Raw genomic sequence first — 18904 nt, 5'->3', positions numbered from 1 at the left:
TTTTCTTCTACTGTTCTTTCTATAGCTCTGCACATGTAGCTGCTCAATAAAAATTGTCAATTCTATCTTCTCAGTGTCTCTCACCTGTGCTCTTCTTTCTAGACAAATTACTTAAACTTTTCAGTTTTTATTTACAGACTAAATTCTGCCTGAATTATTTTTATGCTTTCGCGTAAGAGGACTTATGAAAACAAAACTGTTAACAAAAACAGGAAACATTCTTTTGCTTACGTTAGTGGTCTCTGAGTCGCAATGATAAAATCTGGTCTTCCATTTTTATAAAGCAGGCGTGCATTAGACTGGATCCACATCCATCGATTGCTTTTTGTAAGAATCCGGAAAACTATCAAGCCGCTTTCTCCAGTCTTAATCACTAAAATAAAATTTAAAAATTAAATTATCAAACCCCAAATCAATATATTAAAGAATATTCCTAAAACAAAGCTCTTGTGACATAGTTCTGGATGTATTTCTTTTATCCCCAAAGACAATACATTTTAAACACACACACAAAAAGGCATGGAAATGGTTTTTCAGAGTTTTTTTTTCCATTTCAGACTAAATTTATTATTTTCAATGTTAAAGGGAAGATTATGTACCAGATAATTTTAGTAACACAGGAAAGTAGAAAGAGAGCATAAATTGGGAAAAAAAAGATTAAAAAATTATTTTTAAATAGGGAATATTTTCCTACAGGCTAATACTTTATAATTTTAAAGTAGAGTTATTAACATTATTGTTACAATATTAACATAGATTTATGAATTGTAATTTAAAAATTCCCAAGCAAAACTTCATGGGCCAAATGGTTATTTTTAAATAACTAAACAACAATATTTCTATGAGGCAGGTGTAGACAAGTTAATGAACAAAGAGTGTAACCCTGGTTAATCATGATGATAAATTACTAAGTAGAAGTTTATCCATGTAGTTTACTTAAACACGTTACATTACGTAAGAATGTGAAACATGTACTACAGTATATGCCTTTTTTTCTTCATGTTCATAAGGAACTACAACTTACTCCGGATATGGGACTCAGCACAATAAAGCATATCAGCAGCATGAACAAACTGATACCCTGATCCTCTCGTGCACAGCTCTGCTTCAGTATATCCTAAAAGAATTCTTCCTCTGTTTAAAATTAAAAAAGGTAAAATAAGAATGAATTATGATTTAACATAAACGAAATAACCAAGATAAATTCATTGGTTTTACGCTAGTTTCTGCAATATGTTTTAGTTCACATTTAGAATTTCACATCAGTAAGTAGATATGAAATTAAACACATCTATGTAAACTGCTCTTCCTTGCTTATGATTGCAAATTTCAGTTTCAGCCTATTTTCTTTTCCTGAATAAAACCATGGAAATTAGTATGCTAAAAATGAATCTAATAGAGCAGATGTATGGGTAACAGAAAATCTTTAATAAAAATCTGGAATGTTTTTATAATCTATTTTTAGGGAAGAAGGTTTTTCAAATTACCTCTCTGCATTCCCACAATAGAAAGGAGAAAAGCACTGATATGTTTTGATACGATATAAATGCTTAATATCAGACTCTTGCTCATAATTTTCTGAAAGTTACTGAAACTTCTGGGGCTAGAAATCAAATAACATTTGTACCATTTAAAAACATAAAACAAACCAACATAAATGTCATCAGAAGAACAAACCTTGCTAATATATAAGAACATCATCATCTGAGACAAGTCTTGCAAAAAATTAAAAAGATGACTTGTGAGCCTCATGAAATTATTTTTACTGTAAAAGCCTACACTGAAAGATTAAAAGCTAATAGCCAATCTAATAATAAACATTACATACAGTCCACAATGTATGTTTTACATGCTAAGAGAGACTTACTGAAACATAATGTACATCTGACAAAATAAAAGTGAAAAAGTCTCACTTACTTGGCATCACAAGCAATAGGTGCGAAGTCTAGTCTGTGTTTGGTTCTATAGATAAAATTTTTGGTCCGGATTTCAAGTATGGATGGTGGCTGAAGTGGAGTAGCTATTGCAAACAAAGCCAACTGAGGTGGAAGTATTGATCCATCTTTCCCTTTCTTTTTCTGTCCATGCAGATACTTTAACCTCCCTTGGAAATTCATTGCCTTAAAAAAAAACAACAAAAAAAGTTCATTAAAATTAAAAATATAAAAGTTTCTTTTAAAAAGTCTCCATTATGGCTGCTTCTAGGGTTCTTGATAATTCCATAAATATTCCTGAAGCTGAGAACTGTTAGTTTCTTTCATTCCTGTCTCCATAGGACGCCCATTAAAACTATCCCAAAGAGTAATATGCGAAATATTCTAAAGGGATAAGTGAACCACTCCTTGTTCCTAATGGTCATAACATCAATACCTATATAATTTTCCAAGCTTGCCATTACCCTATCATTTTCACCTCGCACAGCTCCTTGCACACAAGGCAATCAATATATCCTGAATGGTGATAAAGCCCTAAACATTCATTTTCAAGCATACATGAACTATATTGCAGCTCATAGCATATAGAGTTTTTTTCTATATGCTCATAGCATATAGAGTTCATAGTAATCTTTTCTATAGAGACAAAATATAATTTTATTAAAACACTGAAATGAATCATCATGAAAACATATAAAGAACGCAGAGCTCTACTGAGGAAAGATATGGAATAAATTTAGAAGACAGGGAAAACAAAGGCAACTTAAACATGAACATGATATATTTAATTGGTTAAAACAGTATCAACCAGTCCAAGGGATGGTTCTGACATCAAAATAATAGCAGCGCAAGGAGGAAAAGACCCTCCTGCACATAGATATTCCACCTCAGACATACAGTCACATGTCACTTAACAAAAGGGGCATGTTCTGTGAAATGTATCCTTAGGCAAGTTCCTCATCCTGTGAACATCAGAGGGTAGGTACACAAACCTAGACGGTATACCTTACTATGCATCTAAGTTATACAGTATAGCCTTTTGTTTCTAGGCTACAAACCTGTACAGCATGCTATCATACTGAATACTTTAAGTAACTGTAACACAGTAAGTATTTGTGTATCTAAACATAGAAAATACACAGTAAAAATAAAGTATAAAAAAATGGTATACCTGTATAAGAGTACTTATTGTAAATAAGGCAGGCAGGACTGAAAGTTACTCTGGTTTAAAAACGTCAGTGAGTGAGAGGTGAGTGAATGTGAAGGCCTGAGACATTACTGTACATTACTATAGAGTTTATAAACACTATACACTTAGGCTATGCTGAATTAATAAAAAATATTTTCCTTTAGGCCGGGTGCAGTGGCTCATGCCTGTAATCCCAGCACAACTTACTGTAACTTTTTTACTTTATAAACTTTTACATTTTTAACTGTTGACTCTTTTGTAATCACAGTGTAATTACTTAAACACTTAATACACTTAAACACAGTGTACAGCTATACAAACATATTTTCTTTCTTTACATCCTTATAACTATAAGCTTTCTCCTATTTTTTTAAATAGTTTTTTACATTTTAAACTTTTGTGTTAAAAACTAAGACACAAATCCACACATTAGCTTAGGTCTGCACCGGGTGAGGATCATTAATGTTCCTGTCGTCCACCTCTACATCTTGTCCCACTGGAAGGTCTGCAGGAGCAATAACATGCACGGAGCTGTCATCTCCTGTGATCCTCTTTTGGAATATTTCCTGAAGGACATGCCTGAGCCTGCTTTACAGTTAACCTTATTCTAAAATAATGATTAAAATAAAACATTAAAAGTATAATAAATTAAAAAATAAAGTAAAATAATGATTAACAGTAAATACATAAATACATAGTGATTTATTACTTTCAAGTACTATGTACCATACATAATTGTATGTGCTATACTTTTTATATGACTGGCAACACAGGTTTGCTTCCATAAGCATCACCATCAACATGTGAGTAACCATCAACCTATCGTTAGGTGATAGGGATTTTCCGGCTCCATTATGATCTCATGGGACTACCACCATATACGTGGTCTGTTACTGACCAAAGCATCATTATGCAGCACATGACTCTACATACTAATTGTTCATGAGCAATAATACTGAGAAAACTACCTCAAAGCACAATTCTAATTCTGGGTCAGCAAAATCCTCTTCAGAAATAAACACATAAACAAAAATCATTGCTTTGTAATGCTTAATTTAAGATTTGATTACCTGTTTCGAATTCCTTGTTATTCACAAAAAGTATACAATATACTCTGTATTCTCTTCTCCTGTACTTGGTGACCCAAACTAAGGATACAATGAGAGACAGACAAGTCCACTCTGAGGAATCCTAAGCTGCTCCCTACAGTCAACTCCTACGCAGGTGTTCAGACTTTGCAACAAGAAACAGCGTCTCCTATCAGATGATGATTATACAATTGCGAATATACAATCATTTTTCTATGTGGCAGTTATTTGAGACATATGGAAAGGCCATTATTTTTCTGTCAGCAGGCATTAAATTCTCCTATTAAAAAAGGGCTACATAATTCTCTCATATCTTAAAAATCCTAAAATAGGCCGGGCGCGGTGGCTCAAGCCTGTAATCCCAGCACTTTGGGAGGCCGAGACGGGCGGATCACAAGGTCAGGAGATCGAGACCATCCTGGCTAACATGGTGAAACCCTGTCTCTACTAAAAAATACAAAAAACTAGCCGGGCGAGGTGGCGGGCGCCTGTAGTCCCAGCTACTCGGGAGGCTGAGGCAGGAGAATGGCGTAAACCCGGGAGGCGGAGCTTGCAGTGAGCTAAGATCCCGCCACTGCACTCCAGCCCGGGCGACTAAGCGAGACATCGTCTCAAAAAAAAAAAAAAAAAAAAAAAAAAAATCCTAAAATAGTCAAAATACAAGGCTTCATGTTATTTCACTCAATCTTTGTTACTATATTCTAAAGAACAGTTTTCTGAGTTATAGAGGATAGTCAAAATCAGAAATAATTATTTTAAAATGCTACCTTGCTTTATCAAATTATTTGGTAGATTTTTAAAGCTGAAATCAAAGATAACCAAAGAAAATTGGCTTCACTTGACTTTTTTTTCTATAACTTAATGTTAAACCAAATTTGGGCTGAAGATGCCTCTGCTCCTTAAGTCCTTACCAAGGAATTGCAACTTCATTTACTATATAAACTAACGGAAAGCCTAACAGTAAAAGTGAACTTTTGTAACCAAATAGCTGAGTCTCAGTCAGTCACAGGTGATCAACTAATCAGATCATCTTCAAATAAGGCAAACCCCAAGCTGTAATCAGTCAAGCTTCACAGGTGATCAGCTAATCAGATCATCTTCAAATAAGGCAAACCCCAAGCTGTAATCAGTCAAGCTATTTCTGTACCTCACTTGCATTTTCCGTTCACAAATGCTCCAGCCCATGTTTTTATGTGAGCTCTCCGAACCTCTCTGGTTCCGAGGGCTGCCTGATTTGGGAACAGTTCCTTGATGAATTAAATTTTGCTAAATTAAATTTGCCTCAAGCTTTTATTTTAACCACAGTAAGAGCCAGTATCATAAGATTTTGTACCTTACCAGAAAACCAGAGGAATTATCCAGCAGACACCTTAGACGACATATGAAGCACCTCTCCAAAAAAGGAGAGTTTTCTGGAGGAATCTGGTCTGTATTATAACAGACTAATGGCTGGGGGAGACCAGGGGCTTCTGTAGAAATAAAGGCAAAACAAAATTTACTTTCCATTTTGCTGTAAAATTAAGCATCTGAGTAGGTAAAATTTGTATTAGTTTCTAAACTGGAGTCTGTATTCTGAACACAAAAAAAATCATTTTCAGAAGAGCTAATGACAAGAAACTAAAAGTTTATTAAATATCATTTTTATCAGATAGAACTTGTGTAATTTTTATTGAGCTATCACTGTCAATAATTTTCACATTTTCTAACGCATTTTTGTTTTCTTAACACTTTAAGAAATTTCCAAAAACATTTTTTGCATTGAGAAAAGCATTTTTATACTTGCATATGCTAGCTTACTTTTTTCTTTGGTGCATTTTAATCATAACAATTTATATGCACTCAGGTATCAACCTTGTGTATCTTCCTTCCATCTTTCATGATGGTACTACTTATTTTTATAAAATACATTACTGAGTATGGCAATACTCTGTTGCCTGAAACTCATTAATGGCTCTCATTTGCCAAAATATTCCTTAGCTCAACAGGCTCACTGTGGCCTATGACTGCAGATTTATATCTTTCCACTACTTCCCTATCATGGAGTTCTATGACCTTCCAGGTTCCCAGCCTCCTTTCACAGATCATATCTAAAAACTACCAACACAATCTTTTGTACCATCAATTCTTACCATCAATTCCTTGTCCAGACTCTGTACACTGAGAAGGATTTAACGCCCAGTGTAGCTGACGCTGAAATTCAGCTCGGTCTTCGGTATGGATAAGTTCATACACACTCTGATGTATGACATCAGACTAAAGAAAAAAGATACAAGGAATACAACAAAAGCACTGATTTAAAAAATATGGCTTACTAAATTAATTTTAAAGCCTATTTAGATTAGTGGGTGCTTGCTAGTGGTGATGAATACAAATTGGATGATTCCTAAAGTTCCCTAGTCATCTAAGATAGAAAAAGCTAGACAGACTGGCACTACAACAGATAAGCCAAAAGTTACTTATCATCAGTTCCCAACGTGAATGCTCTTGCTCAAAGAAGTCACCTCCCCATTCCTTAAATGCAACATATTAAAATCTGTTTATGTTTCGTATCCATTTGTTAATTTTTAGATTCTTATCTCTTCCACGCAGCTTTTCCTAACCACCCAGGCTTCTGACTTCTCTAAGCTTAATGGTATTCTCTAGGTATTTCCTTCACTGTTCTCTAAAATTTTCTTCGTATAAATTTTCACTTCAAGTAGACTCCACAAGAGCAAGGGATTGTGCCTTTACCATACCAAACCCACTTTCCTCCTCTTGCCTCTCACCATTTACTACAGTGCTGAGCCCTTAGCGCTTAAACCAGAGTTTTCCTTTTTTTTAACTGCAAGTTGTGATAGAAAATACATTTCTATCTGTCACAGGTGTGTGCACAGACATATACACGGAAAAGTTTCACAAAACACCTACCATTATTACATGAGATAATACTGTGTATTCTATATTATTTTATTCTATCCTAAACAACTAAAAAACAGTTTGATGGTGATTCACTGTCTTGACTGCATACCCATGAGCGAGTCACAACTTGCAGTTTTAAAAATGGTGTCTTAATCTACCACTTGTGTCAGATATGAATGTTGTTTTAGGAAAAAAATCCATGTGTATATGGGAGAAAAAAAATGGATTGGAAAATGGCTGATGTCTTTGATTTTCTTACTGATATAAATCACAATATCAAATCATGATTAAGACAGTTATATAATTCATTTGGCTTCAAACAGGCTTTTCTATGGACATTAATATATTTTCTTTAGAATGCAAGAAATCAGTTTAGACTTTGTGGTAGTAGCTAGATTCCACTATTTTAGTCATCTACACTTAAATCTTCCTAGGAACCTAATCTTCTCATATTAAATCATCTTGATGCCATTACACAATTTCCAGAAGTTGGATCTGAAACACAAGTTGAAATGCACATCCCCTTTAACAAAAGCCTTCAGTGGTCTCCACTGGACATACAACATAGTTGAAGCTCTAGTCTATATAACTGTTATTAAGACCAGCAGCCTTGTGAGCTTGATAGAAGTGCAAATTCAAGGGCCCCACTGTGAACTACTGATTCAGAACATCTGGCAATGGGTCTCAGAGATGACCAAGTTTTATCAAGGTCTTCAGGTGATTCTTGTGCACACTGTAATTTGAGAACCAGATATACAAGAATAGCAAGCATTCAAATGTTACAATCTGTTCTTAAACCATAAAAGATGTTATTGTCCTTCAAATATGTCAAGTGTTTATAATTCCATCTATTCATCATTCATTCAATAACATTAAACAAGCCAGACACGTTAGTTTCCTTCAATGACTTCCAGTCTAGTGCTTACAGTACTTCTATATTCCTATGTTCTCTCGTCCACCCACCTGCTACACAATATTTAGGTCAGCTTATATACCATTTGATTCAGGATATCTTCCATAATCCACATAAATCAGAATTAAAGGTATAAATCATAGGATTTTACTTGTACTTTTTATACAGCACCTCATTCATTTCATAGTTGTCATATATACTCTGCTATCCATAAGTTATTTGATGCCAAATACTTTTGTATCTTCTCCCCTAGACCCTATGTGCCTGAAAGTTTCTTATATATGAGATTCTTGATAAGCAAAAGAAGAAACACAATAACCATGAATCGCATAAAGATTTAAAGAAATTAATAGTGCAGTAAATTATTAATATTAGAAAAAATTATTAGCTACAAATACATAATGTATTCTACAGCATATATTGATACTTTATACATACAAATGGTCAACTGTGTCCGAAAGTATAACATACATGAAAAGTAAATGATACAGTAATATAAATGATATAAGTAATACATACTTACCTGCTGAAACCCTAGATAATCTTGTATAGTAGAAGAAGCATAAAAGACCAAAGCATCTGTAGTGACAACTAATACAAAGCCATTCAGAGCCTACAAGGAAAGGAAGTTCTAAAGTTAGTAATATGACTTAATATTGACCGTCACATAAAGGTTATTACTTTTATCTCTGAAAAATCTTCTCTTCCAAATAGTTAAAATAATTACATTTCACAAACACAGCCATAACATACACTCCTGGACTAAGAAATACCTATTCATACTTTTTGATTTGTCTACGGAAAAATAGCTAAATTTAATGCTCAATCAGAATAACTTTGGTAGAATATGGAATTCATCTTCTTCCTCATGTTTCAGATTTTCTCTTTTAAATATATTGTACATATTTTTTAAAGAACAAACTATTTAGACATCATTCACTATAGTCTATCACACTGCTTTTTTTAGGGGGAAACTGGAGGCAAAGATGTTGATTAGACTCTTAAAGTGGGAACACTAAAACTCTTCTTGTACAAAGACATTTCAAGCACTGACACGAACATTTGAAGTCATAGAACATTTTAAGACTTTTATAGGAAAACACAATATATATATAATATATATGTAATTAAAATATAATACGTATGCAAAGCAAGCATACAGTGAATTTAGTCCACTAAAATTTAATGTCATTATGAACATATACTTAATTTATCATTTTGTATGTGTTATTTCTATTTGTTCACAGCACATCCGTATGTATAATGTTTCTTTTTCTCTCTGTTTTGCCTGCTTTGGGTCCATTATTATTAGCCCATACTCTTTAGTTTGGAATTTATAATCTCTTTTTCTATTAATGGATAATTCAAGTCCAATATCAACTAATACCTTTATTCTCCTCTTGGATAACAATAGTATCATAGATCACTTTATTATTATCATATATTTTAATTCTACAAGCCCTCACTGCTTTCTCCTTGAGTTCAATTTGGTATTTGATCTATTCTTTACTATGTGACCATAGCTAATGTCTTCTAACACCCTCTTTTTCATGTAAGGAGAAATATAGTGTGGTTTAGTTTAAGAATTGTACTGTGTAGTCAGACAGATTTGGTCTGGACTCCTGTCTCTGTCTATTACTAGCTGTGGGGCTGTGTGGCTTTGGTAAAGGTATTTACTCCTTTTTAGGCTTAAGTGTTATTTCAAAAACTGGCACTTCATCAGGTAGACATAATGACAATATCCCACCTAACTCACTGCTTGGCACAGAGCTAGCACTCAGTGTAATAAGGTACAATACTATATGGTTGTAGAAATAAGCAAATAAATATTTACATCACCATGCTTTGAGAACTATAAAGAGCTATATAAATAATAGTGATTCATTTATTCCACACATAATAAACTATTACATGCCCGAGGGGAAATATGTATGCTAAGTACTGGGATTTAAGAGTTAACAAGGCTTTGCCCTTGTGCTTATGATGCTCACATCTAGTCTAGTCAATATCTTCATTATCAGATGAAATAAATGAAATACAGTGGCTATCTCTCTTTTCACTCCAATTACTTTCCACATTCAAGATTCTTGATCTATATTATCTGAGAACTGGACTACAAAGATAACAACTATTATTTAGTATTCCTTTTTCTAAACATTTTTATGTATTTGAGTGGTTTATTTCTCCCAAAAACCCAATGAAGTAAGTGCCATGTTCCAATTTTACAATAGAAGAAACTGAAGTCAAGGACTATACCTTTAAAAGTAACTTGCCCAAAGTCACAGAGCCAGAAAATGGCTGATCCAGGAGATAAACTCAGTCTGGTTCCAAAGCATACTCACTTAAATAACATGATATGCTGCCTTTATGTGTTATTGATCCCAGATTGGTGCATGGTTCTGACTGTTTTGTTCTGTTTTTTTTTTACTTTTAAGTTCAGGGGCACAAGTGCAGGTTTTTTACATAGGTAAACTTGTGTCATGAGGTTTTGTTGTACAGATTATTTCATCACCCAGGTATTAAGCCTAGTACTCATCAGTTATATTTCCTGATCCTCTCTCCCTCCTCCCACCCTGCAGCCTCTAAATGGCCCCAGTGTGTGTTGTTCCCCTCTGTATGTCCATGTGTTCTCATCATTTAGCTCTCACTTATAAGTGAGAACATGCAGTATTTTGTTTTCTGTTCCTGTGTTAGCTTGCTAAGGATAATGGCCTCCAACTCCATCCATGTCCCTTTAACCACAAGCAGGCTCTCAGGTTTTTGACTACAATTATTATATGTAATACCCAGCAATTCCCTTAGGATAAACAATGGTGATTCTACCCATAAGAACTTGAATATTTAATGATTAACACACTCAAAATTGGATATTCTTAAATTCTCTTGACAGTAACACCATATATTCGTCATTGCACTGATTTATTCTGAAAATATCTGCTTCTCGGGAAGATTATCCATTAATCACATTCATGTTATTTTGTAGAACATCATACGTTTTCAAACAGTGAAACAAATTTAGTCACATTCCAATAAACTCATTGGTGTATATGCCGGAAGACAGAAGGATAATTGAAGTACAGTTATCAAATCTCTTTAGACAAATGTTAATTGTTAGAAATAAAAATCTAGAAAGGATAGATGCATATCAATTTTTATATATCTCAAATGATCTCAAGTACCAGGAGGAACAAGGTTATTACTTGTATTGATTTGTCTTAATAAATTAACAGAAGGAATTAATATACTAATTAAATAAAAGAGATCATCATTCTTTTAGTCTTAGCCACAAAGATTCACTCGACCTATCTGAAAATTAGGTTGAGCTCACTTACTATTTAAGAGAAATTGCAATTAATACTGTTATATAAAATTTCAACTGCTGTCACTGAAAAAGCTGCAAGATTTTAACAGGTACAGTATTAAATAGCAAGAGATATAATTTATTTTAAACTTATGAAATAAACATGTGAAGTAAATAAAGACACAGTTATTAGCATTGTTTCATTTTTATTCCTTGTAAAATAGTAATAAATTGAAGCTAACCTAGAAAGACGTCTTAAATTTTTAATAAAATTTTTTTTTTTTGAGATGGAGTCTCGCACTGTCACCTGGGCTGGAGTGCAGTGGCGTGATCTCTGCTCACTGCAACTTCTGCCTCCTGGCTTCAAGTGATTCTCCCGGGCCTCAGCCTCCTGGGTAGCTGGGATTACAAGCACCCGCCACCACGCCCAGCTAATTTTTCGTCTTTTTAGTAGAGATGGCCAGACTGGTCTTGAACTCCTGACCTCGTGATCCACCTGCCTCGGCCTCCCAAAGTGCTGGAATCACAGGCGTGAGCCACTGCCCCAGCATTTTAATAAAAATTTTTGTAACATTTTCTTTATATGCCTTTGTTAAGCAAAGGAAAATAATTCTCCTCAAAAGTTTTAGGCCATATGTTATACAGAACCTCTGGTAACATCTTTCACATTGTACGGGTAATTGGCTGATACCTGTAGGTTGCAATATAAAGTCAGATATCATTATGCAATTGTATATAATCAAACAGCCATTTTCACATATCTATAATGTTGTTAGTCATCTTCTTCATAAAAAGATAACATATAAGCACAATCCTAAGAAAATCATATAGTATGTGAGTCTTCCTATTAGAGAGCAATCTACAAATGGTATTCAATATAAACAGGTAAGTTTATTTTAACTTCTTAAGGGCTACCAATTTGCAGATAATTTCAAATATATATATTCCATATAATTACAGCTTTACAGCTTTGCATTCCTATTATCATTATTCTGTTTCCCTGACATAGGGTATGTACACAATTTGTCTAAATGTTTTGGGAAAAAAATAAAAATTATTGGTCCCTAATTTAAACCAACTTGCCAAGTGTTATGGCGATCAGTCCATATTTGTCTATTTCACCTGAAATACAGGATTTCATTACGGCCTTAGTAGACAACCCAAGAGGTGTGTTTAATCATCTTAAGCAGCAATTATTAAAATGCTTTCCTATGACCTGAATACAGAGTCTTTATGTTTGGGTTTATATATACATGAAGATCCTCAGTTGGGGCTGGGGGAGGACTCATGTTTTAATAGATTTACTTTGTTTAACATAAGTAAATTTTTGCTAACAGGAATTTGAATGTGATTATGCAATTGCAATAAAAAATGCTATATTATTAGGCACACCAACATTCAACAAATGAACTAGTGGAGTTACCAAAACTTAGGGTTACTTTTTGTAACAATGGTGAAGTTAGTTTTTCTAGTCAGTTCAGTGGGTGAAACTGAAAATAATCACATAGTTGTGATAGCACACATGGCACACATCTTTATTCTATCTTTTTTCAAAAAATAAATTATCTGAGAATTTTAAGTGAGACTCAATCATGGCATCAATTCTAAAAAAAAGAGTAAAAAAAGATTCAAAATGCTTTCACAGGCAAATTAGAAACTAAATTCTGAAGCATAAAAATAGGGACTACAGTTGTTGAGAAAATCTTTAGTATGTGAATAAGTCACAAACAGTTGCTAAAATAAAATGTAAGTTATAATATATTGACATGAAATCTGGGTTAAGAAGTATGTTAAACTGAGAAATGCATTTAACAATTTTTTTTTTTTAGACGGAGTCTGGCTCTGTCGCCCAGGCTGGAGCGCAGTGGCACAATCTCGGCTCACTGCAAGCTCCGCCTCCCGGGTTCATGCCATTCTCCTGCCTCAGCCTCCTACGTAGCTAGGACTACAGGCACCTGCCACCTCACCCGGCTAATTTTGTGTGTGTGTGTTTTTAGTGGAGACGGGGTTTCACCATGTTAGCCAGGATGGTCTTGATCTGCTGACCTCGTGATCCGCCTGCCTTGGCCTCCCGAAGTGCTGGGATTACAGGCGTGAGCCACTGTGCCTGGCCGCATTTAACAATTTTAATAGAGATACATTCCATAAAAAGTATATATAAATTCAACATCTTAAATTAGAACCTTTAAAACACTCTAGGAGTTCTTTCTGTGTGAAGAAATATTAATACAACAGAAGGGGTGGACCAGTCCTCTAACTAATCTTCTTCATATATAGTCATGCATTACTTAACAGGGACATATGTGGTTAGGTGATTTTCATCATCATGCGAACATCATAGAATGTACTTACACAAACATAGATGGTTATACAGTGTAACTTATTGTTCCAAGGTTACAGACCTGTACAGCATGTTACTATACGGAATACTGTAGGCAATTTTAACACATGGCAAGCATTTTTGTATCTAAACTAGAAAAATTACAGTAAAAAATATGGTGTAACCTTACAGGATCACTGTCGTATATGTGGTCTGTTGTTAACTGAAACGTCATTATACGGTGCATGACTAAAATTCCATTTTTTCATGTATTAAGCATCATTCGCTATTGCAGTTCAGATGAAAGTGACAAAAAACATTGAGTGAATCCCAAATAAACTGGGAATTATTAAAACACTTATTCATTTTCCATTTACAACTGTCCTTAGTGTAAGAAACTATATTTACAAAAATTTACCTGTAATAAGAATTCTCCTTCTTGTAAGTTCAGGCCTTCTCTGAAATTTGCTGCTCTACAATTCTCCTGGCCTCCATTTCTTTCAGCAGGGGAGGATTTTAATGCAACTATGGAAAAAAGGGAAAAATAATGATTTTAAAAGTAAGCAAGAGTAAAGAGCTATAATAGAAAACTTCTGAACACCAAACAAAGACAACTTGAAATACTGGCATCTACTGGTATTTTTAGTAATTGGGTAACACAAGATAAATAATAAATACTAGGTAAGTAATCCTCTTGCCAGTGGGTAGTTCCTTATTCTATGCTAGTAACAAAACTGAAGGACTTAGTCAAGTTGTCAGCTGACAGATTGTTAAAAATTGTTGATGAGTTCACGATATGACTTTTGTCACAAAACCGAGGCGTTTCAAAGAACTCAAAACAGTGTTATAAACACTCCTCTCCATTCCCACCTCCTTTCTTAGGAGATTAAAGTTCTCCATAATGTAACCTATAAAAATGATTCCAACTTTTTATATATTTATCTAAGTATCAGGGAACTGGTGGTGGTGAGGAGAACAAAAGCAACTATGCACCTACTGAGATGTATTTCCAATGTTTGGAATCTTCTTGTCCAGCATTTGGGTAAAAACTGTTAATTACTATTATTATTTAATAGGTTCATGTTAAATTTATAAATTAACTCATGGAGAATTAACATCTTTATAATCTTGAATCATTCTATACAAGAACACACATTTTTTTTCCACTTGTTCAAGTCTATATTTTGTCCTCCTAGAATGTTTTAAAGTTGTCTACAAAAAAGATGTGCACAGGCATTTTTATATTTACTCCTAGGTATTACATCTTGTCAAGTGGCTTCTCTATTATATCTTCTAACTGCTTGTGGATTATATATGTGAAGGAAAGTCTGATGGCATCATAGGATGCTTACTATTGGACGTGGCATGTTATAATGCTATTTCTTCTTTTTTTCTCTCTCTCTCTCTCTCTGTGTGTGTGGTATGTATATATTTATAGTATGGGAGGAAGCACAGCTGAATAGAAATAATAATAGCTACCACTTACTTAAACATTTTGCCAAGCACTTTCAAATATTATCTCACTTAAGAGCATGTGGATATTGGTAACTGTTAGAATTGGGCTCAAATCTTACCTCTGACATTTACTAAAAGTGGGAGTTATTTGAGCCTGTCTCCTAATATGTGAGGTGGTAATTAAAAAAAAATTTTTAAGCACATCTTGCAGGGCTGTTGTGAAGAGTAATGAGAATATATGTAAAGTTTCTGACACACAGCAGATCAATAGTAGTTCAACAAACAGTAGCTTTAATTACTAGAAATATTTCTCAGAGCTTATGGATTCCTCAGTTATAAAGTATAATCTTTTAGATACTTTCTACTTTCTGACCTTTTTTTAACCTGTGATATTTGAATAAGAGATACCATTAAATAAAAGTGACTCTGGCAGTCCTCTTAAGACATACCTCACTACATGTTTATGTGACTAAATAATTCAGTTCAGTGAAAAAACTGGAGATTTACTAATAACTAGACTTTCTCTCAGTTTGAGCAGAGTACCACATAAAAAACCTGTCTGCAGTCTTTCATGTGTATTTGCAGTGTATTTTCTGGTAAATCATCAGTGGACGTGTCACACCAGAATCTCATGCCAAGTTCTTGCCTTTGCAGAAGTTAAAACATATCTCTTTCCAAGAAACAGCCAAAAGCACAGTCTCTGAATATAACTTCAAAAGGCCAAAAAACAGATTTCCTTAGGCCAAAAAACAGTTTGAGGCAAACTGACCTAACAGTTCATCAAGACCAAAGGAAATGTTTAATCTGTACAGAGAGAGAATGGTAGAAGAGAGAATGGCCTTTTCTCCCTTTCTATTCTGTAAGTTATGTTGTTGCTTGCTTACTAATGGCCACATTTGCTTGAATGCACAAAACCATACAATGTCAGAGTCAACTATATTCTGCTACTTTTCGAAAAGCTCTGGTATGAAGCACAATTTAAGAGTTATACCAAGCATCAGTAATACTTGCTTTTAAAAAGAGAACAACAAAACCAAACCCTTATATTATGAAATAAGCCTAAAAATGGACAATAACAGTGTCAGATTATATATATCTAAATTATCGCTGGAAATCTCTTAAAATTAATATTTAATCAACACAATTGGTATTACTTCCACCTAGAGTCATTGGCAGTAGAAAAACATAAATATTAAGAGATAACTACTTGATCACTGAGAAGATGACTAAGCAATGAGAGAGACCATTCATCTCAGAGTAATTTATAATTTGTTCTTGGGCTTGTACTGGGGGTATTAGCCAATGTAATCAGACACTAGAGTCAGACCATGTCTTTAAGTAGGGCATATAAGCTGTGGAAATAACTAGAAAACAATGTCAAAAAATACTAAGTACCAGAATAGGGTTTAATTAAAGTATTACAGGAACTTGAAGTAGAGAAAAAAAATAAAAAGAATACATTCTTTCTAAACAACAGCGCTTATAATTCCAAATGCTGGAAAGATGATATTTAATATGTATAACTACTACATAAGTAGGAAAAGTGACAAGTTCATTTGTGGGAATGATTACTGGAGGTTTCTACCAAAAACAAATATGTAAATATTTCTGTTGCTCTTGTGTTTAAGGTTAATCATTGGTAAATCATTTAAGTAAATATTGTGCAAAGATGAGTCCGAGAAGGGTGGATTTTAAACTCATTTAAAAAACACTGCTGCGCTTTTTTAGGAAACTAATTTTATGCCATGGTCTCTCAGCCTAAACTATGTAATTTCTACCCCTGCATGAAGTTTTTCTTCTATTTCTTGCTCTCATGCCTACTACCTCTAACTTATTAAAATTACTAGAAGCTCTATCAACACTACTCATTTTCAGGTATATAATTCTTGCGGTGATTAGAAAGCAAGCAATGAGTAAGAAAGTGACATGAGACACTATCTCAAGAGCTGCTTCCTACCATCGGAGTGACTTTACTTAGTAATCATAGGTGATACTGGGCACACGCTGTACACCTAGCACTTTCCACGTATTATATCCTGTTTAATCTTCATAATAGTTCTATGAGACTGACATTGTTCTTTCAATATATTAGGAAGCTGAGACTTAGGGAGGTTGAGAAAATGTTCCCAGGGTCATAGAGATTTAAGTGGCAGAGCTTAGACAAAAACTCAGGTAGCCAGACCTCAGTGTGTGAGCTATTATTAACCACTGCCCACTATGCTAACCATCTTTGACCTTTAGTTTCCTCATCTTTAAATGAGGACAATGCTACCTCTTGAGACAAATTCTTGTGAGGACTAAAATAACATGTAGAATACCAGGGTAATACCTGGGATCAATCACTGACAATCAAGGACAGAGGTAACGAAGTCTATTCTGAGTTTATACACCCTCAAACCATGATGAGAAACTTATAATTAAAGTGCCCCTGAGGAGGTAATTGAGTATTTTATCAGCTTTAAGTGGAGAGCAGTAATAAGTATCTAATAGGATTGCTATGATAACTATATGACACATTTGAAAGTACAGCTGACCCTTGAACAACATGGGTTTGAATTACGCAAGTCCACTGACATGCTTCTGCCACTCCCAAGCCAGCAAGACCAATCCCTCCTCAGCCTACTCAACACGAAGACAACGAGGATGAAGACCTGTATGATGATCCATTCCACTTAATGAATAGTAAATATATTTTCTCTTCCTTATGATTTTCTTAACAACATTTTATTTTCTCTAGCCTACTTTAAGAATACAGTATATAATACATATACAAAATACACATTAATCGGCTGCTCATGTTATTATTAATACATTGTTCACAGGTCAACTATACTTCAAAACTGTAAATTGTTACATAAATTATATGCATAATGACACTTTAAACATTATACCACTGGAATTAAATTTACGACAGTCTATAGAAACAAAATGTAGTATCTGAAAATAAGTCACCAGCTGGGAAGTAGCTGCTGTACCATAATGGGCATTTGTTAAAATCCTCCCCATCAGTGAGGATATGTACCACTTTCCAAAGTGGGAGAATCAAACTCTGAACATTCAGTAGAATGTTAAGATAGTAAACCACCAAAATATTTCCACTATTTCCTCATTGAAAAATCTATGAAGGAGTCATACAATACAAATAAGAAATTAATCTAAAAAAAGATGGAATTTAGAGTGCAAATACATCACAGCATTATCAAATGGCCATACTGCAGATGACTCAAGTTTTATTCCCACATGCATTTAACCATATCCATGTTTCCTAATATGGTACTTTCCTTCCTTAGACATCTAAGCTCAGATTTCCATGGCTCCCTAAAAGCCAAATCTCTTCATATCACATGCTTTGAATTGGTCAAGGAAAAAAAAATCATGAGGAATACTGAATAGTGGTAAACTGTATTTTGTATTTTGTTATTATAGTTTGCATTTAAATAGAAAGATGACAGGATAAAAGTCTTGCCAGGGAAAGCAAGACTTTTAGTCCCTAACTACTGCTATAAATTCAATATATTTCATAATATTTACCATCCTCTTTACTACTTTGGCAGGGAAAATTCAATTCCATTCCCATATTGACATAAACATAAAGGAGAGCAACGCTATGACTTATAAAATTCAACCAACCACATAAACTTTTATAAATTAGAAAGGGTTAAGTAATGCAGTATTTCTTAAATGTAAGAAAAACATTCCCAGTTTAGTTTAGTCTGGTATGATGGATATTTCCAAATAATATATTAAGTGTACCTACAAGGAGCTTCTTCTACATACCTACTGGTAAAACATACATGTTTCACTCC

The 18904-nt window shown here is 34.1% G+C and overlaps 1 protein-coding gene across 1 annotated transcript in view; it reads right to left on the bottom strand.

Moving 5' to 3' along the window:
- The window catches only part of AHR (aryl hydrocarbon receptor), a 49146-nt gene that overhangs the window by 9550 nt on the left and 20692 nt on the right, over positions 1 to 18904 (bottom strand). Inside the window, exons 3-9 of the mRNA XM_033192019.1 lie at positions 14062 to 14168; positions 8546 to 8635; positions 6341 to 6464; positions 5550 to 5680; positions 1918 to 2120; positions 1025 to 1134; positions 232 to 373 (exon numbers count right to left, since the gene is read on the bottom strand). Coding sequence (XP_033047910.1) covers positions 232 to 373; positions 1025 to 1134; positions 1918 to 2120; positions 5550 to 5680; positions 6341 to 6464; positions 8546 to 8635; positions 14062 to 14168 — 907 coding nt within the window. The remainder of the gene's footprint in view (positions 1 to 231; positions 374 to 1024; positions 1135 to 1917; positions 2121 to 5549; positions 5681 to 6340; positions 6465 to 8545; positions 8636 to 14061; positions 14169 to 18904) is intronic.

The sequence above is a fragment of the Trachypithecus francoisi genome, unplaced genomic scaffold (genome assembly GCF_009764315.1).
Source record: "Trachypithecus francoisi isolate TF-2019V2 unplaced genomic scaffold, Tfra_2.0 Lachesis_group4, whole genome shotgun sequence".
In the NCBI taxonomy this organism is placed as follows: domain Eukaryota; kingdom Metazoa; phylum Chordata; class Mammalia; order Primates; family Cercopithecidae; genus Trachypithecus; species Trachypithecus francoisi.
This window is presented reverse-complemented; position numbering and strand designations above follow the sequence as displayed.